General features: G+C 44.7%; 1 protein-coding gene across 2 annotated transcripts in view; it reads left to right on the forward strand.

Moving 5' to 3' along the window:
• edem2 (ER degradation enhancer, mannosidase alpha-like 2) overlaps nt 1-21,704 on the forward strand; it is a 38,949-nt gene extending 17,245 nt beyond the window's left edge. For both annotated transcript variants that reach the window (XM_048550582.2, XM_048550583.2), the window contains exons 6-11: nt 2,338-2,549; nt 5,621-5,762; nt 11,161-11,285; nt 15,218-15,362; nt 18,618-18,739; nt 21,147-21,704. In XM_048550582.2, the coding sequence (XP_048406539.1) occupies nt 2,338-2,549; nt 5,621-5,762; nt 11,161-11,285; nt 15,218-15,362; nt 18,618-18,739; nt 21,147-21,635 (1,235 nt within the window). In that variant the 3' untranslated portion in view covers nt 21,636-21,704. The remainder of the gene's footprint in view (nt 1-2,337; nt 2,550-5,620; nt 5,763-11,160; nt 11,286-15,217; nt 15,363-18,617; nt 18,740-21,146) is intronic.
• The last annotated feature ends 1,493 nt before the right edge of the window (nt 21,705-23,197 follow it).

The following is a 23,197-nucleotide window of genomic DNA, read 5'->3' on the forward strand; positions in this document are numbered from 1 at the left end:
AGCAACTTCTGTTTTTGTTGCACTTTTCCTGATGTGTTGTGGTTGGAGAAACGGAAAGTGATGGTAGAGGCTCCAATGTCCTTTCCATCGAACGGATCTGTCCCAATCTTACCTCCTGTCACTGGCTTGTGTTGGAAGGATTGACTATGAGCCTGATTGGTAGGATTGTTAACTCACCTTCCTCGAGTCCTGGAATGGGCCCTGAGCCCAGAGTTTCTGGCTCCAGGGTAGGCTTGCTACTCACTGTGCCACAAGATCTGTTCATCATGGGGTAGTAGTGGGCTACAAATGTGAAAACAACACCAGGAAATATGCATTTGCTTCTGGATGTTAAAAAGCTCCTCTAGCATCACCATGTTCGTCATTAAAAAAAGGGTGAAATACCATGTTAAGGGCTCTTTGAGCCACCTGGTGGCTGCATTTGTATGTAATTGTGAGCTAAGGTACACATGTTCTGATTCCATTGTTTATCCACCCTGTGAAAAGTAATCAAGTTCCTATGTATGACTGAGGAAAAAGAAATTGTTTCGTGTTAGGATCACCAGCAGGACCATGTCTTTTGCCCATTTCTGTATTTTTATAGCATCTTTCACAGAGCTGGGTTATCCCTCAAGTCACTTTAGAGCCAATAAAGTACTTGTAAAGAATTCAAAATCTTGAGTTCAGACAGAGCAGGTAGATTGAAACTGGTCGAGAAGCAGGGGACATTTATTAAAGGTGCATGATGAAGGAGTTTGTGGCAACGTGAAGGTAAATCGTTTCGTGTGGTGAGTAGCCAGGATCCGGAGTAGACAATGTGCGGGTGTGATGGAATCAGGATCAATGATCCTTTTCCAAAGTGGGAGTCGATAAGCGACTGAATGGAAAATATTAGTAGGGAATAAAAGCAGAGGATTGGGAATTAGCTAACCTGCCTTTACTGGGAGCCAGCAATAACATGACTCATCTCCTTTGCTCTAACCATTCTCTAGTTTTGTTTGTTCAAAAACATCAGCAGGACACAAAAGCAGAGGAGTGGGGATTAGCTCATTTTTTATTGAGGGATAATTATTGACCAGAACTCTCAGGATAACTTCTGTACCCTAAGAAGCTGGGTGATCAGACTTCCCTGACCATTACCATCATTATGTTGTTGATATTCCTCCAGAGATGTTGGGCCTGGAATTTGAGAATATTGATGTGCAGTGGTGAGGCAAGAATGTGTGACTTGGAGCAAATACTGAGTGTTCTCACAACATGGCTGCTGTTGTTCTTCCCGATGCTGGCGGTCGCAGGGGGTGGGGAGGTATATACTCTCAAAATAACCTTGGTGAGTCACTCCTGGGATTCTATATATAATCCACACTTCAGCCACAGAGTGCTCGTGGTGAGGTGAGTGAATGCTGAATCAAGTGGGAAGTGTGCCATTCAAACCAGGATCCACATTGGAAAGTTTCGAGCTTCCTCTCTGTTGTTGCAGCCACACCCTGGTGGACATTTTATCTGACCTGACATGAGGATTTGTGATTCATGAAGGGGTTTTGACGTATCTGGAAGTGAGCCACTAATTGCAATTGCTTCCAAGTTTCTCTCCAGGCCACACATTATCCCACCTTGTGTATATATTCTGTGTACGTATAAAACCCTTACTTTTATTAGTACGGCATTCACCCAGATCTATGCGTCCTGGTCAATATTTATCCCTCAGTAATTTATCAATAAAAATATATTATCTAGTTATTATCATATGACTGTTTATGGTGGTCTGCATTGCACACCTTAGCTGCCATCTTTCATACATTAAGATGATAAAATAAAACTAGAGAATGGTTAGAGCAAAGGAGACGAGTCATGTTATTGTTGGCTCCCAGCAAAAGCAGATTAGCTCATTCTCATTTCTCTGCTTTTATTCCCTGCTAATATTTTCCCTTCAGCTGCTTATCAAATCCCCATTGGAAAGGCATATTCACACTTACGAGCTTGAACTCCAGACCTTGATCACTCGCAGTTTACCCTCACATTGCCATGAACCCCCTTTATCATCTCTCTTTTATAAACCTCTCAGTTTTGACACAATTTCAAGCTACCTGCTCTAGGTCCGATTTTGAACAACGCACGAGTTTTTAAAAAAAAGTACAAAACAAATATACTTTGTGAGAACGTCAGTACAATCAGGATGGGATAATATTCTGAGATGGTGGGAACTGCAGATGCTGGAGAATCTGAGATAAGACGGTGTGAGGCTGGATGAACACAGCAGGCCAAGCAGCATCAGAGGAGCAGGAAGGCTGACGTTTCAGGCCTAGACCACAGTATTCTATCATCTTGAAGTAACCATGTTTGTATCTTTATTTAAAGCTTTCCAGACTTCAACGGGAATGCCTTATGGAACAGTAAACCTCATGAACGGAGTTAATCCCACTGAGACCCCAGTCACTTGCACTGCTGGTATTGGCACCTTCATTCTGGAATTTGCCACTCTCAGCCGCCTGACAGGTGACCCTGTATTTGAGGAAGTGGCAAGGAAAGCACTGGATGCACTGTGGAACAGCCGCTCGGACATAGGCCTTGTGAGTGTTTCTAGTTGCAGGATTTTAGCCATTCCCCGCTACCCCTTTCCCCCTCCTCCACCTTCGCCTCTTCTTCATGCTACCGCTGATCGTCAATATGTAATTACACGGAGGTTTAATTTCTCCCAGTAGGGGTGGGTGCTTTTTTGCTTGGCATCTTTGCCACGCATCTGTGCATGCTCTCGTTGATATCAGCACCCAAACACCGAACCAGCAGCTGCTGTGAATTCATTAACCTTCACACATTCGCTCTGGAATTTTGCACTCGCATTCTGACCTCTTATGCATCCCACTTTAAATCACTCCACCTGTATAACTGTATCTTCAGCTGCTGAGGTCTATAAGCTTTGTGGTACCCTCTGTGCTTCTCTTTTGTCCTTTTAAGATGCTCCTGGAAACTTGTCTCCTCATCCACCTGCGCAGATATCTCCACATATGGCTCTGTGTCACATTTAGTTTGACAACATCCTGTGAAGCACTTTGGGGTTGTTTCAGTAGATTTAATGCAATTTGTCATTTTTCTTCACATGATGTTGTCTCTGCAAGTTTGGCTCTCTGGCTTTCACATTCGGACGGTGATGAGCTAAGAGATTGTTGGTTGATCACCGTGAGGGTATAGGAGCAGAGGCAGCCCATTGAGTCTACTCTGCCGTTCAATTAGATCATCACTAATTTGATAATCCTCAACTCCACTTTCTTGCCTTATCACACAACTTTTAATTTCCTTTACTAAGTAAACGTTTATCTGTCTAAGCCTTGATGTGCTGAATGACCCAGCTTCTACAATCCTCTGTGGTAAAGAATTGCAGATTCAGAGAAGAAGTTCCTTCTTATCTCCGAGATTGTTAGAGCTAGGAGCAGAAGTAGGCAATTAAGTCCTGGAAGCCTGCTCCACCATTTAATATGATCTGGGCTGATCTTATTTTGGCTTCAACTCCATTTCTGGCCTGCGCCCCCATAACCCTTTAACTCATTAGTAATTATAAGATGATGTCCTTTGAGGCCCAGATTCTTCCAAACTAGGAAACAACCACTCTTATCTTTTCATGTTTCTTAAGAAATCTTAAATGTTTCAACAAGGTAACCCACATTCTTCCAAACGTCACTGAGTACAGACCCATCCTACTCAACCACTCAGTAGAAAATCCCTCCATATCTGGGATTATTCTAGTAAACCTTCTCTTGGGCTGCCACCAAAGCCAGTATATCTTTGCTTGTGCAAGCTGAGCAACAGTGGGTGGGATGATCTTTAGAGGTTCAGTGCAGACTCAGTGGGCCGAATGGCCTCTTTTTGCACTGTGGGGATTCTATGATTCAAAGCTGTTCGCAGGGTTCTAGGTGTGGTCTGACTGATGCCCTGCATAGCTTTAGCAAGACCTCGTATTTTTACACTCCATTTGCTTTGAAATAAAGGCAGACATTTCATTTGCCTTCCCAATGACCCACTAACTGATACAGTCCAAAGTCAAATACTGACATGCATTAATATACAGAGCAGCATGTGTACCACACACAACCATTTCGTTCCTGTTCCACAGCGAACTTAATTGTAAATACAAGTTAGAAGTGAACTATTCCAGAAATTACTGTAGGTTGGACTTTGGTCCACAAACAGCAAGTTATCAGTTGCAAAGTCAGATTTGTCATTAATGCGATTTGACCCTGTTTCTTTGCAGGAAAGAGTTGATTTTTTTTGTTTTTTACAGTTAATCAGCCATCCGTTGCTGCTGTCATGCCTTTACTGTTGCTGCAGTCGATGGTACTGACAAAGAATCTACCCCCTTTAAATTCAGGAATGGCACCCTCAACATTGCTCCCTCTGCCTCCACCTTGTCTATCTATCAAAGCTTACCTCTTGCACTAGTGCCTCCCTGAGCAACTCGGTGTTTAATTTTGTTCAGTGACGTATTTTTATTCATTCATGTCATGTGGGCACTTCTGGCACGTGCTTGTTGGCCATCTCCAAATGCCCTAGAGAAGATGGAGGTGAGTTGACTTACTGAGCCCTGGCAGTCCACGTTGTGTTGAGACATCCACAGTGATGTAGGGAAACACATTCTGGATTTTTGACCCTGTGACAGTGAAGGAAAGATGATGTAGTTTTTGTGAAGCACCTCAGGGTGTGTTATTATATTGTATAGGTGCTAAATCAATACCAGTTGATGTTGACCAATAGTTTTCCACAGGCTGGTTTGCCTTTGGTTTTAAGGAGCCAGATCTGGAGCTTTGTGTAAAGAGAATTCATTTGCTGTTTTTATAAAATCCGTACAGTGTGGAAGGAGGCCATTCGGTCCATCGAGTCCACACCAAACCTCCAAACCCCCTACCCTCTCCTTGTAACTCTGCTTTTCCCATGGCCAGTCCACCTAACCTGCACATCTTTGGACTGTGGGAGGAACCTGGAGCCTCCAGAAGAAACCCATGCAGATACAAGGAGAATTGACAAACTCCACATTGTCACCTGAGGCTGGAATCGAACCTGGGTCTCTGGCCCTGTAAGGGAGCAGCGCTAACCTCTGTGCAGCACCTTTGCTGAGCTGTTTCAAGAATGTGGAGCTGTGTAAGAGATGTTTTACAGAACTTTGTGACCCTGCAAAGAGGTTGGTCTGACAGTGCTGCAGGTGTTGCAGAGCCTTGTTTCTACAAAAGTCTACAAATAATGAGATACTTCGCTTTTAAATACTTGCAAAATATTCCTTGTCTTGGAGGGAATAGGCTGACTGGTACGTACAAAAGGGAGGGTACCACTGCCTGCAAGGCACATCCCACCCTGACTTGGAAATATATCACCATTATTCAGTATCACTGGGTTAAAATCCCGGACCTCCCTGCATAACTGTACCATGGGTGTACCCACAGCCCAAGGGCTCCAGTGGTTCAAGAAGGCATTCAGCACCACCTTCTGAGGGCAATTAAGGACGGACAGTAAATGCTTTGAACGAACAAAAACAAATCTCATTTCTGAACTTGCACCACTTCATTTGTTTCAGTGACTGTAAAACCCGGATGTATTGAACTGGATCTTGTCTTTCCCTTGCTTCGTCCACACCCACACCCCTCCTTTCTTATAGGTTGGAAACCATATTGATGTGGAAACATCAAAGTGGATAGCACAGGATGCTGGAATAGGTGCTGGGATTGACTCCTACTTTGAGTATCTGGTGAAAGGAGCCATCCTGTTGCAAGATGAGAAGTTGATGTCTTCCTTCCTTGGTAAGGATTGTTGTCTATTAACTGAGCTTCTGTCGCGTGATTTCTTCAGCCATTATTTGACGCTCTGGACAAAATATATGGGTGGCATGTTGGCTGTAAAACTCATGTCTTGGTTTATGCCCGTCTTACCGTGAGGCAGAGTAACACGCAGTTTTCCCCTCTATCCAACCTGAACTTTTATCTCACCTGATCAGCTCAGAAGCTTGATCAGACAGTAGATAGCTATTTACTCTTCAGTTGCACTTATTTGACTTGGATTATTGAGTGCTGTCCTTTTCCAAAACAAGAAGAAAGGCGTGCGGGATTGAATTTGAATGTGTTTTGTTCAGAAGGTCGAATGTGCTTTAACTCTGTGTGGATTGAAGCACGAGCCCGAGTTTCCTGGATTGCGACGTTTACATTGAACTTTATGTTGGCTGGTCTCTGTACCAATCTGGCCCGGATGAAACTTGCATCAAAACTTCTGGCTGATTTTCCTTGCATCCGCGTAGACAAAGCGTAGGTGCATTCCTGAGGGCAGGAGTAATGGTGAAGGCTGTGCTCTGATTCCCAGCACTCTCCCAGCCTCTTGCTTCTGCTGCACCTCTTCCAATAACTACATAGAACAGGAGCATTTCCGTTGCTGAAGGCCATTTCATCTGTACAGTCATTGAGTCATGGAGTCATTGAGATGTACAGCATGGAAACAGACCTTCAGTCAAACTCATCCATGTTGACCAGATGTCCTAAATTAATCGAGTCCTATTTAGAACATAGAACAGTACAGTACAGAACAGGCCCTTCAGCCCACCGTGTTGTGCCGGCCATTGATCCACATGTATGCACCCTTAAATTTCTGTGACCGTATGCATGTCCAGCAGTCTCTTAAATGACCCCAATGACCTTGCTTCCACAACTGCTGCTGGCAACGCATTCCATGCTGTCACAACTCTCTGTGTAAAGAACCCGCCTCTGACATCCCCTCTATACTTTCCTCCAACCAGCTTAAAACTATGACCCCTCGTGTTAGCCATTTCTGCCCTGGGAAATAGTCTCTGGCTATCAACTCTATCTATGCCTCTCATTATCTTGTATACCTCAATTAGGTCCCCTCTCCTCCTCCTCTTCTCCAATGACAAAAGTCCGAGCTCAGTCAACCTCTCTTCATAAGATAAGCCCTCCAGTCCAGGCAGCATCCTGGTAAACCTCCTCTGAACCCTCTCCAAAGCATCCACATCTTTCCAAAATAGGGCAACCAGAACTGGATGCAGTATTCCAAGTGCGGTCTAACCAAAGTTTTATAGAGCTGCAACAAGATCTCACGACTCTTAAACTCAATCCCCCTTTTTAATGAAAGCCAAAACACCATATGCTTTCTTAACAACCCTGTCCACTTGGGTGGCCATTTTAAGGGATCTATGTATCTGCACACCAAGATCCCTCTGTTCCTCCACACTGCCAAGAATCCTATCCTTAATCCTGTACTCAGCTTTCAAATTTGACCTTCCAAAATGCATCACCTCGCATTTATCCAGGTTGAACTCCATCTGCCACCTCTCAGCCCAATTCTGCATCCTGTCAATGTCCCGCTGCAGCCTACAACAGCCCTCTATACTGACAACGACACCTCCAACCTTTGTGTCGTCTGCAAACTTGCTGACCCATCCTTCAATCCCCTCATCCAAGTCATTAATAAAGTCATTTATCAGCATTATCAGCATTTGCCCCATATCCCTCTAAACCCTTCCTATTCATGTAACCATCTAAATGCCTTTTAAATGTTGTAACTGTCCAGCCTCGACCACTTCCTCTGGCAGTTCATTCCATAGATGGACTATCTTCTGCATTAAAAGGGTCCCTTTTATATCGTTCCATTAAATATAAGTCCTGACCTGATTTGCCCTACAAAAATATAGCACCTGGCATTTATCTAAATGTAATTCCACCTGCCACTCATCAGCCTATCAGTCCACGTGATCAAGGTCCTGTTGTACTCTAAGGAACCTTCTGCACTGTCCCCTAGGCCACCAATTTTGCTGTCATCTGCAAACTTACTAGCCATATCTCCTATAATCACATCCAAATCATTTATATAAATGACAAAAAGCGGCGGACCCAACACTAATCCTTTTTGCACACCGCTGATCACAAGTCTCGAGTCGAAAAAAAAACCTTCCACCACCACACTCTGTCTCCTAACTTCTAGCCAATGTTGTATCCATATGGCTAGTTCTGCCAGTATTCCATGTGACCTAACCTTGTTAACCAGTCTACCATGTGCCTTCTGGATGTATGGAGTTGGGGTGGGGAATGAAAATTCACTGCTACATTTATAGAGACAGCACCTTTGTTCAGAATGTAGGAAAAGGTAATTTTTGCTATTAAATTCTCAAAAACACAAACTCTCACTTAGGCCAATATTAGGTGCCTTTGAGCCACATTGCACCTGAATTGATAGATGTAGACCCACACTCCTGATTCTTCATGGGGAATTTCAGGGAATTTGCATGAACTGATATTGAGGTGCTAACAGAGGTTTTCAGTACAATTCTCTTGCAATTGATACACATGATTGAAGAAATGAATGCCTTTTGTCATTTCTGTCTCAATTGATTAAATGCACATTTTCTTCAGGAGCTGAATAGTTGCTCTTAAGAAATTGGAGGGTTTGAGCTACGGGGAGAGGCTGAATAGGCTGGGGCTGTTTTCCCTGGAGTGTCAGAGGCCGAGGGGTGACCTTGTAGAGGTTTATAAAATCATGAGGGGCCTGGATAGGTAAATAAGCTAGGTCTATTCCCTGGGATAGGGGGAGTCCAAAACTAGAGGGGCTTAAGTTTAAGGTGAGAGGAGAAAGATTTAAAAGGGACCTAAGAGGCAACTTTTTTGCACAGAGGGCAGTGCCTGTATGGAACGAGCTGCCAAAGGAAGTGATGGAGGTACAATTGTAGCATATAGAAGGTATCTGGATGGGTACATGAATAGGGAAGAGTTAGAGGGATATGGGCCACGTGCTGGCAAATGGGACTAGATCAATTTAGGATATCTGGTTAGCACGGACAGGTTGGGCCAAAGGGTCTGTTTCCATGCTGTCTATCTCTATGAATCTATGACGGTATAACAATGAGAACAAAAATACAGGCTACCAAGACTTTTTCAACTCATAATGCCTTTCTAAACTAAAAAACTTTTGCCTCTACGTGGTCCATATCCCTCTGTTCCCTGCCTAATCATGTATCTGTCAATATTAAATATTGCTATCTCCTCTGGCAGCACATTCCAAGCACTTACCACCTTCTGTGTAAATCAAAAACCTGTCAATGTCACATTTCCTTTAAACTTATCCCATTTTACCATAATCTTATGCCGGCCGGTAAATGACATCTGTACCCGGGAAAAAGACTCCTGACTCTACATTCTTCCTGTGCCTGTCATCATTTTGTATACTTCTGTCAGGTTGCCCCTCATCCTTCACTGCTCAAGTGAAAACAAACCATGTGATCGGAGCAGAGGAAAGTTTAAGGGAGATATGTGTGGTAAGTTCTTTACGCAGAAGGTGGTGGGTGCCTGGAACGTGCTGCCAGCAGAGGTGGTAGACACAGACACGTTAAGATGTGTCTGGACAGGTACATGGATGGGCAGGGAGCAAATGGACACAGGCCCTTTAAAAAATAGATGACGGGTTAGACAGGGGATCTCGATCGGCACAGGCTTGGAGGGCCGAAGGGCCTGTTCCTGTGCTGTAATTTTCTTTGTTCTTTGTCCAATCTCTCCTCATACCTAATCCCTTCCTAACTAGGCAACATCCTGGTAAATCATTTCTGTACCCTTTCCAAAGACTCCACATCCTTCTTGCAGTGTGGCGACCAGCACTATACACAGTATTCCAAATATGGTCTAACAAAAGTTCTGTGTCTTGCCACTCTCTCTGTCCTGACCAATGGAGGCAAGCATGCCATATACTTTCTTGACCACCTTATCCACTTGTGTTGCCATTTTCAGGAAACTGTGGACGTTATGCCTGGATCCCTCTGTACATTGATGCTACTGAGGGTCCCACCATTTATGCTACAAAGAGTCCCACATTAGATCTTCCAAAATGCAACACCTTGCATTTGTCCAATATAAACTCCATCTGCTGTTTGTTTTCCCAAGACTCCACCCTATCTATCTCCTGCTCTATCCTGTAGCAATACTCCTCAGTATTCTCACCTCCCACAATTTTTGTACAAACTTATTAATCAGGTTGCTTACGTTCTCCTCTGAATCATTTATGAATATGACAAACAACAGGGTCCCAGCTCTAATCACTGCAGAACACCACTGGTCGCAGAACACTACTGGTCACAGATCCCTAGCCAGAAAAACACCCTTCCACCACTACTGTCTTCTGTGAATAAGCCAGTTCTATATCCATCTTACTGCAGATCGCTTGACGTCACCCTCTGTATTAGCTTGCCATGAGGGGCCTTGCTAAAGTCGATAGACAACATCTCCAGCCCAACTCTCATCAATTATCTTTGTCACTTCCTCAAAAAACTCAATCAAGTTTGTGAGCACAACCTACCCCACACAAAGAGATAGCAAGAACTGCAGATGCTGGAGTCAGAGATAACATAGTGTGGACTTCAGTAGAAGGGTTCCAACCCGAAACGTCAACTTTCCTGCTCCTCTGATGCTGCCTGGCCTGCTGTGCACCTCCAGCTCCACACTATGTTGTCTGTACCCCTCACAAAGCCATGCTGCCAGTCACTAATAAGAGCATGTTTTTCCAAAATCTCTGAGAATCTTCTCCAATAATTTCCCTACCATTGACATAAGGGTCACCGGCCTGTAATTCCCCAGATTATCCCTGTCGTCCTTCCTAAACAAGGAGCAACTCCAACTATTCGTCAGTCCTCTAGGACCTCCCCTGTGACAAAAAATGTACTTCGTACAGTGCGTCTCTTTTTAGACATTCCACTCTGTTGTTATGCTAACTGTCTAAATGATCTCCTCATGAGTAACACACACATATGCAGGTTTAATGTAATATTATCCTCTGGTTAACGTGTGAAATTAGACAGGTTGAACACTAGATTAAAAATGGGTCACATTCGGTATAAAGAATTGTACTCCCAGGAGAGATTAAACCCCTTTGAGAAGTGGGCATCTGTACAATGCGTACTTTCAAAATTTTCCTTGTACAAGTTGGAACATTAAGACAGTGATTGCTGTCACAATGGTGGGACACGACGTTCTGGACTGAAATGTAATCTGTCAGTGCAGCCACTAAATGAGTGACTGTCATTCTTTGTGGTAAATACCAGTTGTCATGGAAATCAAGTAAGTTTTGTTCTGGGATGTCTCCCTCTTGTTCCAAGGGAAAAAAAACCCCATCAATTTAGCTCCTTCCTATAATGTATTTCTTTTTCTTTTGTAGACTATGAGAAAGTTATTGAGAATTACACAAAGTTTGATGACTGGTATGTGTGGGTTCAAATGTACAAAGGTACCGTCTCCATGCCTGTCTTCCAGTCTCTGGATGCCTTCTGGCCAGGACTCCAGGTCAGAATCACTGGGCTATCGGGTTTAGCTCAGTCCTCTCACCTCCTGTTTTACGGTTTTCTTTCGTGATTGTGTTTCCAATTCTGGTCACTGAGGAAGGATGAGAGAGTGGAGAGGAAATCTGTCTGAATGTCGCTGGGAAATAGGGAAATCAGGTCAGATTGGAGAGGCAGCAGAGATAGCAGGACCTGCAGATGCTGGAGAATCTGAGATAACAAGGTGTGGAGCTGGACGAACACAGCAAGCCAAGCAGCATCAGAGGAGCATGAAGGCTGACATTTTGGGCCTAGTCCCTCCTTCAGTAAAAGGGTCCAGAAGGGTCTAGGCCCAAAATGTCAGCCTTCCTGCTCCTCTGATACTGCTTGGCCTGCTGTGTTTATCCAGCTCTACACCTTAGATTGGAGATGCAGTGGCTATACCAGGACTGAAGGAAATAGAGGGGAGACTGTGAGGTGTACAAAATTTATATGCTTAGATAGAATAGACAACAAATGGCTGTTCTCATTAGCTGATCATATTAGTCTTAAAATCCTGTGCAAGAAAATCTGAAGGGAGGGAAGCAAGAATGTTCTTACACAGCAAGTTGCAATCACCTGCAACTTCCTGTCTTACCAGGGTGATGGAAGCAGTGACGATAAATTATTTAAAAAAGGGGATGGGCACTTGAGGGAAATTAAACTACAGGGATAGTCTGAAAAAATGGACCTGACTGTTTGAATTGCTCTCCAGAGCAATGGCTTAGACTCAAAAGGACAAATGGCCTCTTCCTGTGCGTTTATGACTCATTTTCTTTATTTCTTATCAGCTCTGAAGTTGGCTGTATTTTCGCTGCAAAATGCACTTCTACTAACTACAGCTTGGTACAGATATCAGATCTGTAGTCATGGCTGGCCCAGTCCAGACAGAAGAAGGCTTTTGAGGAGCGATTAGGGAAGCTTCGATTGCTCTCCTTTAAGTAGAGAAAGTCAAGGGGAGATTTAACAGCAGTGGTGGAAATTGAGGGATGGTGCTGAAGCTGAAAGATTCCTAATGGCTGAGGTTAGATTCAGCTCAGCTAAAAGAAAGACTTGCATTTATATAGTGTTTTTCATGACCTTCATATGTCTCTGAAGTGCAGCCAGCTCCAGCAAACAGCAGTATGACTGCCACCAGATAACTGTGTTTTTAGCAATGTTGATTAAGTGATTAATATTGACCAGAGTGATGGGATTAACCGCTCGGCTGTTCAAAACAATGCCATGGGATCTTGTACGTCAGTCTGAGAGGGCCTCATTTTAAACTTCCTTTGTAAAACGGCACCTCTGACAGTACAGCACTCTCTCATACTGAAATGTTAGCCTAGATACTTTTGCTCAAGTCCCCTCCAATGGGACTTGAGCCATCTTGATAACAATGCAGCTGAGATCATCACTTCCCAGACTGGGATAGAATCCATGCACCCACACCGCTCAGCAGGCTGGAGTTGTAGCAACATGAAACCAACAAGAGCAGACCAAGCTGGGAATTCTGTGGCAATAGCTCACCTCCTGATTCCCCAAAGCCTGTCCACCATCTACAAGGCACAAGTCAGGAGTGTGAAGGAATACTCCCCACTTGCCCTGGATGTGGACACCACTCCTGAAGTTCAACACCATCCAGAAAAAAGTGCCCGCTTGATTTGTAGCCAGCTCCATCACCTTAAACTTGTATTCCCTCCATCACCAAGCGGGACAGTGTTTCCTGTCTACATGAAGCACAACAGCAAATCAGCAAGGCTTTTCCAACAGCACGTTGCAATTCTGCAAACCAACTTGAAAGACAATGGAGCAGATGCTTGGGAACAACAGCCACTGGCAAGTTTCCCTCCAAGCCACGTGCCGTCCTGACCAATTTGTCATTCCTTCATTGCCACTGGATCAAAATCTCAGATTGCCCACCCTTAACAGCATCATGGGTCACTTAAACATACAGCCTATAGCAGTTCAGGTGACAGCTCCCCACTACCAGTTTTTCAAGGGCACTTAGGAATAGAATGGGCTGGTTTGGCCAGCAATGCCATGTCTAACAAACAAGGAAAAGAGAGAAAGATTATTCTATGAAACATTAACTTGTACAGGTAGTTCTCCTATAACACAGTAGTTATGTTCTTGTGTGACCTTGTGCTATAGAAAATTGCAGTATAGATTATAGGGAAATCGCTAGCCCTGTACAGCGGAAAGTTCATGTTATCCAAACAACCTCCGCTCTTCATCAGTTGCGTTACAGCCAATTCCCGTTAACAAAACACATTATAACAGAACTACCTGTCTTTATAAATAAAGCTTATGATGACTAACTCCATTATTGTTATAACATGCAACGACCAAAATGGTAGATGGCCAACATATTAAATATATAATATAGGAGCAATTTATTGCTGATGCTGGAATCTGTACTGAAAACAAAAAACGTTGGAGATCACAGCGGGTCAGGTAGCATCCATGGAGAGCACAGGCTAATGTTTTGAGTCTAGATGACTCTTCGTCAGAGCTTGTGTTAAATGGACAATAGCTTAGCATCTAGAAATTCCTAGATACCTGCTCCTTTTTCAAAGGGCTCCGTTGTAAGATGAGGAACGGGGTATTGGAGCAACCAATAAATAAACACCTTGGCTGTAAAATTTCTACTATGTGGCTTGTTTATTGTGGTACAGACTTGGCTTTTAAGGAACTTTAATTGTAGAGCTGGGCTGCCATTTTAAAAGGAAGAGGTTGCTCATTTAAGATAGCAATGAGGAGATTTATTTTCTCTGAGGGTCTGAGGTCTTAATGAGGGTCTTGATAGATTCTTCATAAACAAGGGGGTGAAACATTATCAAGGGTACATGGGAATGTGGAGAAATTAAATCAGCCTTGATCTTATTGAATAGCAGAACAGGCTGAAGGGCTGAATGGCCTGCTTTTGCTTCAAATTTGTACCTTTCTAAGAGTCAAGGAGTTCAATTATCATAGAATCCTACAGCACAGGAAGAGGCTATTTGGCCCATTATGTCTCCGTTTTTTGAATGAAATATCTAATTAGTTCCAATTTCCCAGAGCACTGCGTTGTTTTCTTTTCCAAACATATGGAAATAATTTCTAAATTTCTAATTTCAGTCTAATTTAAAAAATAATTATCTCCCAGTCTATTGTTTTACTTCCCACACTAATTTCCTCTCCTCCTTCAACTGTTGTCACTCTGCATTTCCTGGTTACTGACCCTGCTACCAGTCTCTCCTCCTTCACTTTGTCAGAGCACTTTGTACTTTTGAGCACCTTTTATTAAATTACCCCAGTGCTTCCTTGTTCCAAAATTCACTTTGTAACACACTCTACCTCTCTAGCCTGCCTCCTTGACCAGTGGACCCCTGTCCTACACAGATTTATGAAATGGATGCAGCAAAGCAGGAGGGTATTTTGGTGTCTGTTCTGGCCCCCCTACTCCCACCATGACTGAACCAGTCTGCACTATGCGCTCGGATCCCAGCCCCTCACTGTGTCAGGGAAGCTTTCCTCATAGCCCCATCAGCCAGTCCTCCTCTAGTGACCTCTGGTTTTTCCATCCTTCCACCAATGGGAACAGTTTCTCCCTCTCTGCTCTGTACAGCCCCCTCATAGTTTTGAATCTTCACATGTAACTCAGTTTCAATGTATGCTCCTATTAAGAACTGTGGGGATCATTCCATGACATTAAAGATGCTATATAATTGCAAAATATTGCTGCCCAGATGTAAAATAAGTGATTGAAGGTACTGTACCATGGATTAATTTGTCAACAAGGACGAGCTTGTCAGTCCCACTGGCTATTAATCTGTGCATCTTGATATGACTCTATGTTACTGCTGTAAAGAAATTAAGAGTCGTTTAAAACTCCTCTGTCTTATGCTAGAGCTTTGTTGCCTTTTAGTTGATACTGATACATTCTTTTGTTTGTAGAGCCTCATTGGTGATATTAACAACGCCATGAAAACATTCCATAACTATTACCAGGTCTGGAAACAATATGGCGGCCTCCCTGAGTTCTACAGCATCCCTCAGGGTTCAACTGTGGACAAGCGAGAGGGATATCCACTGCGACCAGGTGAAGAAAGAAAGAAAGCTTTCATTTCACTAGCACCCTTTCACGTCCTTGGAAAAGCACCTCACGACCAAGTGTGACCGTTGGTTTTGATGTAGGGAAATGCAGCACTTGTAAATGAGATAAATTAGCAGCTAATCTGTTAAATACTCGTAATATGGTCCCATGACAACCATTACTGACATTCCCTCCTCATAACTTTGTTGTGGATACATAATATGTTTTCTCGCCAACTTTTACCCACCGGTTCGAAATCATTGATTCCATGCATTTAGGATGTCATGTGATACTTTGACCATGTGGCTATTATTCTGTGGGAACTTGACAGTAGAGCTATTTAACTGCGAGGGGCAGTGCAGCTAAACCCTACCTTGTTCTTACTTACCAATCCACCACGAGCCTCTAGGTATCTCTAATTGGGGGTTAGCACTGCTGCCCCACAGCGTCAGGGACCTGGTTTTGACTCCCCCCCCCTCAAGCAACTGTCTGTGCAGAGTCCGCACGTTCTCCCTGTGTCTGGTGGGTTTCCTCCCACAGTTGGATTGGCCATGCTAAGTTGCCCATAGGTCAGTTCGCTATTGGAAATGCAGGAGTAGGGTAGGGGGTAGGACTGGGAGGGATGCTATTCAGAGGGTTGGTATGGATGCAGTTGGCTGAATGGCCAGCTTCCACATTGTAAATATTCTCCTGTTATTAACCAACAATTCTGGTTGACGTCTGCCTGAAAGGAAGGCATAATTACACCAATGATTGCAAGGTGATGGCCGCCTCCAGCTCTTTCAACTTTTGAGTGGATTTTTCATACCAATATGACACAGATAGGCCAAACCTACAGGGCTGTGAAAGGGGATATGGTGAAGCAATGGTAATGTCACTGCTAACCCAGAGGCACTACTCTTTAATAATAGTGACCATGAAACTATTGTCTTTCGTTACATACTTTTTAAAAAAATCAGGTTTGCTCATGTCTTTCAGAGAAGGAAATCTCTCATTTTTATCTGGTCTGACCTACACCTGAGCCCAGATCCGTAGTAATGTGGCTGACTATTAACTGGCCCCTGAAATAGCAACCAGTTAGATCAAAGGGCCACCAGCACGCACATCCTAGGGAATTGTTCTCAAAACTAAAAGAGAAGAAGGTGCTTAAGAGTTTGTGTGACACTCTGAACAAGAAGCACGCAACTGCCTAACTTTATTTTGGCTACTTCAGTTTTTCTTTGCTAGACAAACTAAAGTGGATTTCCTTGGGTATTTGTGGGGGCATCACAGTTGAACCTGATTGACGTGTCCCCACTTTTTCTCTAACTGCATGTCTTCCAATAAAGATCATTTCAATGGATGAGATAGCAAGTTGTGGAGCTGGATGAACACAGCAGGCCAAGCAGCATCAGAGGAGCAGTAAGGGTGACGTTTCGGGCCTAGACCCTTCTTCAGAAATGGGGGAGGGGAACGGGGTTCTGAAAGAAATGGGGAGAGAGGGGCAGGTGGATGGAAGATGAATAGAGGAGAAGATAGATGGAGAGGAGACAGATAGTCAAAGAGGTGGGGATGGAGCCAGTAAAGGTGAGTGTAGGTGGGGAGGTAGGGAGGGGATAGGTCAGTCCAGGGAGGACGGACAGATCAAGGGGGTGGGGACAAGCTGGGCTGGACTTGGGATACAGTAGGGGGAAGGGAGATTTTAAAGCTCGTGAAGTCCACATTGATACCATTGGGCTGCAGGGTTCCCAAGTTGAATATGAGTTGCTGTTCCTGCAACCTTCAAGAGGCATCATTGTGGCACTGCAGGAGGCCCAGAATGGACATGTCGTCTGAGGAATGGGAGGGGGAGTTAAAATGGTTCGTGACTCTGAGGTGCAGTTGTTTAGTGCGAACCGAGTGAAGGTGTTCTGTAGTGTGGTCCTCAAGCCTCCACTTGGTTTCCCCGATGTAGTGGAGGCCACAATGGTAACAGCAGATGCAATATACCACATTAGCAGATGTGCAGGTGAACATCTGCTTGATGTGGAAAGTCTTCTTGGGGCCTGGGATGGGGGTGAGGGGGGCTGGTGTAGCACTTCCTGCGGGTGCAGGGAAAAGTGCCGGGTGTGGTGGGGCTGGAGGGGAGTGTGGAGGAGACAAGGGAGTCACGGAGAGAGTGGTCTCTCCTGAAAGCAGATACTTGTGGGGAGGGAAAATGTCTTTGGTAGTGTTGTCAGATTGCAATTGGTGGAACTGTTGGACAATAATGCGTTGGATCCAGAGGTTGGTTGGGGTGGTATGTGAGGATGAGAGGGATTCTGTTTTGGTGGTTATCGTGGGGAGGGGTGTGAGGGAAGAGTTGTGGGAAATGTGGAAGACACGGCCGAGGGTGTTCTCGACCACTGAGGGGGAGAAGTTGCGGTCCTTAAAAAATGAGGACATCTGAGATCGCACTAAACAACTGCACCTCCCAGTCGCGAACCGTTTCAACTCTCCCTCCCATTCCCAGACGACATGTCCATCCTGGGCCTCCTGCAGTGCCACGATGATGCTGCCCAAAGGTTGCAGGGACAGCATCTCATATTCCGCTCGGGAACCCTGCAGCCCAATGGTAACAATGTGGACTTCACAAGCTTCAAAATCTCCCCTTCCCCCGACCGCATCCCAAAGCTAGCCCAGCTCGTCCCCGCCTCTCTAACCTGTCCTTACTCCCACCTATCCCCTTCTCCCACCTCAAGCTGCACCTCCATTTCCGACCTACTAACCTCATCTCGCCCCCTTAATCTGTCCGTCCTCCCCGAACTGACCTATCCCCTCCCTAACTCCCCACCTACATTCACCTCTACAGGCTCCATTCCTGCCTCTTTGACCTGTCTATTTCCTCTCCACCTGTCTTCTCCTCTATCCATTTTCCGTCCACCTCCCCCCCTCCCTATTTATTTCAGAACCCCCTTCCCCTCCCCCATTTCTGAAGAAGGGTCTAGACCCAGAACGTCAGCCTTCCTGCTCCTGTGATGCTGCTTGGCCTGCTGTGTTCATCCAGCTCCACACCTTGTTATCTGACATAGATTCAACCTTATTTGGAGGCTGTGAATCCAGCCCCTTGTCTCATCCAAGAGTTTGGAGATTCAAGCATTGTACTAAAAATATTAAGTGTTTGAATTCATGTAACCACTGGCTTCTCAATTTCAGTTGCAATCTTTGTTCCCGGAACAGTGGGTGCCATTCCCAAAGGGAGTGTATTTTATTTTTGCCCGTCGGAGCTCACACATCCTTAAAGGGGCTGGTTTGTTGTTACAGAGCTGGTGGAGAGTGCTATGTATCTGTATCGAGCAACTGGAGATCCGACTCTGTTGGAGATGGGCAGGGATGTTATCGAGGCCATTGAGAAGATCAGCCGTGTGGATTGTGGTTTCGCTACAGTAAGTGCCCGATCTGTGAACATTCAGCAATGACTGTCAGCACACTGCCTTGTCACTGAGTTTATTCCAATAAACAGCACTGGAACATACAATAATAAAATGTGAGGCTGGATGAACACAGCAGGCCAAGCAGCATCTCAGGAGCACAAAAGCCTCTGATGAAGGGTCTAGGCCCGAAACGTCAGCTTTTGTGCTCCTGAGATGCTGCTTGGCCTGCTGTGTTCATCCAGCCTCACATTTTATTATCTTGGAATTCTCCAGCATCTGCAGTTCCCATTATCACTGGAACATACAAGTCTGGATTGAGAGAATAATGGTGTGGAGGAGAGTTACCAATTTATCACAGGTGGGGTGCAAGCATCTCGGGGCTTTTTCAGGTATAGTCATGAGGAAATGCAGGAAACTTGCTTTTCCGCACAGTCAGATCCTTAATCCTGGTCAGTTTGCTTTCAGCTGCAAGCCCACATTGATCAGAGTTGGCTACAATGAGCCCATAATTCCACATTGCATTACCTACATAAGTACACTTTGCAACTCGTTGGGCTCTACGTAGAACTGTAGACTGGTTACATAACAGAAGGAGGCCGTTTGACTGGTCATGCCTGTGCTAGCTTTTTGCAGGAGCAACTCAGCTAGTTCTATTCCCCTGCCTTTTCCTGTAGCCCTGCTAATTTGTTCTGATAATTAGTGACTTCCTTTCAGAAAGCCACAATTAATCCTGCCTCCACTGTACTCTCAGGCAATACATTCCAGACCCTAACCACTTGCTGCATTCAAAAGATTTTCATTTGTTTTGCGTTTTAATAGTTACCTTAAATCAGTGCCCATTAATTGTGGATTCTTCCACCAGTGAGAACATTGTCCCCTTGTCCACTCTGTTTAGACCATTAATGATTTTGAATACTTCTAAGACTATAATCGCACAAGGAATCAAGGGCTACAGGGAGAGTGCAGGGAAGTGGAGTTGAAATGCCCATCAGCCATGATTTAAATGGCAGAGTGGACTTGATGGGCCGAATGGCCTTACTTCCACTCCTACGTCTTATGGTCTTATAAGATGGAGAAACAGAAGTAGGCCATTCAGACAGAACAGTGACAGGCCCTTCGGCCCACCATGTTGTGCTGACCTATTATCTTACAAAGATCGATCTACCCTGCATACCCTACATTTTACTATTCTCCATGTGCCTATCCAAGAGGTGCTTTAAAGTCTCTAGAGTATCTGACTCCACTACCACATGCCCACCACTCTCTGTGTGAAGAACCTACCTTTTCTCCACCATTCAAGGAGATCATGGCTGATCTAATAATCCTGAACTCCACTTTCCTGCCTTTGCACTATAACACTTGATTCCCTTCCAGATTTTAAAAAAAAATCTGGGCCTTGCATACACAGAACAACCCAGGCTCAACTGCCATCTGTATTAAAGAACTGCACAGCATCTTTGAGTGGAAAAGAAACCCATCATCTCCATCTTATATGTGCAAGATGTGATTATACCCTCTGGTCCCAGATTCTCCCATCTTCTCACCTACCCTGTCAAGCCCCTCCTAACACTCTGATAAGTTTCATATCTCCATCAAATCACTGCTCAACTTTGTGTAGGAGAAGCAACTATTTCTGTTGTTTCATTCCACGCCGCATAGGTCAGTGTTAGACACCATCCTGTGTATTTACACAGTGGTCATTGTGTTGGGATTGTACGTTTATAGTGTTGTGGGATTCAGTCTACACTTCCTGCTGCCTCGAGAAGGCAGCCAGCATAGTCAAAGCCTCCTCCCACCCCAGTTACACTCTTTTTTTCCATCAGGCAGAGATATAAAAGCTTGAAAACACGTACCAACAGATTCAAGAACAGCTTCTTCCCTGCTGTTATCAGGCTTATGAACAGCCCTCTCCTATATTAGAGTTGATCTTTCTCTGCACCTTCTCTGTAGCTGTAACACTATATTCTGCATTCTGTTCTAATCCCCTTTTGTACTTAGGTAAGGTATGGGGGTGGCGCAGTAGCTAGCATTACTGCCTCACAGTGCCCTGGGTTTGATTCCACCCTTGGCCAACTGCACGTGTGGAGTTTGTATGTTCTCACTGCGTCGCTGTGAGTTTCCTCCAGATGCTCCGCTTTCCTCCTACAGTCTAGAGTTCTGCAGGTTAGGTGGATTAACCATGGGAAATGCAGGATTACAGGGATAGGATATGGGGGGGGGTAGGTCTGTGTGGGATGCTGTTCAGAGGACCATGTGGACTTGATGGGCCCCGTAGGGATTCTATTCTATAATTTGTCTGGTAAGCAATACTTTTCACTGTATCTTGGTACACGTGACAATAATAAATCAGATTAAGTCAGTGTTTGAGCACCTGCTGATGGATTCACTGATCAGCTGTGACTGTTTCCACGCCGTTTAGGTGCGGGACTTGCGGGATCACAAGCTGGACAATCGTATGGAATCATTCTTCCTGGCGGAAACGGTGAAGTATCTCTACCTGCTGTTCGACCCTGACAACTTCCTGCACAATGACGGCTCCACTTTCCGCACTGTCACCACGCCCTACGGCGAATGCATCCTGGGAGCTGGCGGCTACCTGTTCAACACAGAGGCACACCCCATTGACCCCGCGGCCTTGCACTGCTGTAGCCAACACAAGGAGGAAAGGTGGGAGGTTGAGGGGCTCATGCAAGACTTCCGGGCCACGCAGTATGCCAGGATGGGAGTGCATGCAGCCAGTGCTTCAGATCAAACTCCTCAGTACAGCCAGAAAATACAGACTACACGTGGTGGCAAGAACACAAACAAGAGGACACATAACAAAAGAATTCCAGTGCTGAGCTGCCCCCACCAGCATTTTAGCTGGAAACTTGCGGTATTAGGTCAAGTGTTTGCAGACTCTTCCTGATGTGAACACCTTATGTTCTAAAGGGACTTTATTTATGAAATACTGAGGAATAAAGTTTGATGTTTTTCACAGGAATTCCAAAAGGGTTTTCTTCCTCCAGAGGATGGGAAGAGCAACGGCTGTCACATAAATATCCCAGTGTCAGCCTTAGAGGCACAGCACAAGGTTGTTTACCCCATTTCTCCCTCCCTACCTCCCTCCCTTAATCTTTTACTGATACGAATGTCAGGAATCACAAGGGTAACTGGGGATGGGCAATAAATGCTGGTCCAGAAAGTGTCACCCACATCCCATGAATGGATCAACAATTTAAAAAAAAGGACACTGCATTTGTACAGTCTTCCATCCCCTCCCAATGGACCAAAGCGTTTCACAACGGATGATTTCCTCCTGATGTGTGTAACAGTTGATGTGCATAGAAAGATTCCAGAACTTCAGCAAATTGCTTGAGTGACCAGTCAGCCTGTCTTTGGTGCAGGAGGAGGCAGAAACATTGATCAGAACGCTGGAGAACTACATGATCTTCCCATAGTGCTGTCTGATCTTGGACAAATAACCAAATGGGTAGGGAAGGGGTCTTCCTTTGAAAAGCAGTGCCTCTTAATAATTGAGCTCTCCCTTCATATTGTATCACCAATGCATCAAGAAGCCCAGTAGTCCATGCTCGTTTCTTGATCCACACACATCTCTGTAACAGCTCTGGGTGGAAATCTCAAAGTGTGCCTAGTAATGCAGCTTAAACACAAAACTGAAGTAAAGAGAACAGAGGAGCAGGTCCGGGAAAGGCAGCAAACTGCTCTGCAGATTGTTACAGAAACAGAGGAGGCCGCTCAGTCAATAATGCCTCTACTAGCTTTTTGAAAGAACTGTCCAACTACTCCCAATTCTCTTTCTCCCAAACACGTTCATTTTTCCCTTTTGTGGGCACGTAACCGGACTCCTTTTGAAGCTGCTTCTGCCAAATTTTCAGGCCATGCATTCTCGATTCCTACAGCAAGGTGTTGTAAATAGAAATATTTTCTCATATGACCTCCAATTCATTTAGTAGTCACTTTAATTCTGTGCCCTATGGTTATCATCCCTTCTGCCATTGGAAACCAGCAACCAGAACACAGCAAAGGAACAGATTTGGACAGTACGGCTCATTGAGCCTATACTGCCATTCAACGTCATCATGGCCAATCTCCTGGCTTCAACTCCACTTTCCCGTCTGCTCACCATATCCTTCAATTTACTGAGAAATCCCATCCATGCGCAATGACTGTCTCCATCTTAAGTGTATTCTAAAATAGGGGATCCATTGGAAGTGGTGGTATAATGGCAATGTAACTGGGCTAGTAATCCTGAATCCCAGGCTAATGTTCTGGGGCAAAGGGTTTGAATCCCACCATGACAGATCGTGAAGTTTGAATTTAAAGAAAAGCTGACCTAATGGTAGCTGTGGAACAAGTTTCCCTTTTAAGAAAGAAAAGAAATCTAAATCAGTCATGTCCATTAGTGAAGGAAATCTGCTGTCCTTTACCTGGTCTGGGCTAAATGTGACTCCATACCCACAATGTGGT

The sequence above is a fragment of the Stegostoma tigrinum genome, chromosome 19, assembly GCF_030684315.1.
Source record: "Stegostoma tigrinum isolate sSteTig4 chromosome 19, sSteTig4.hap1, whole genome shotgun sequence".
Lineage (NCBI taxonomy): Eukaryota > Metazoa > Chordata > Chondrichthyes > Orectolobiformes > Stegostomatidae > Stegostoma > Stegostoma tigrinum.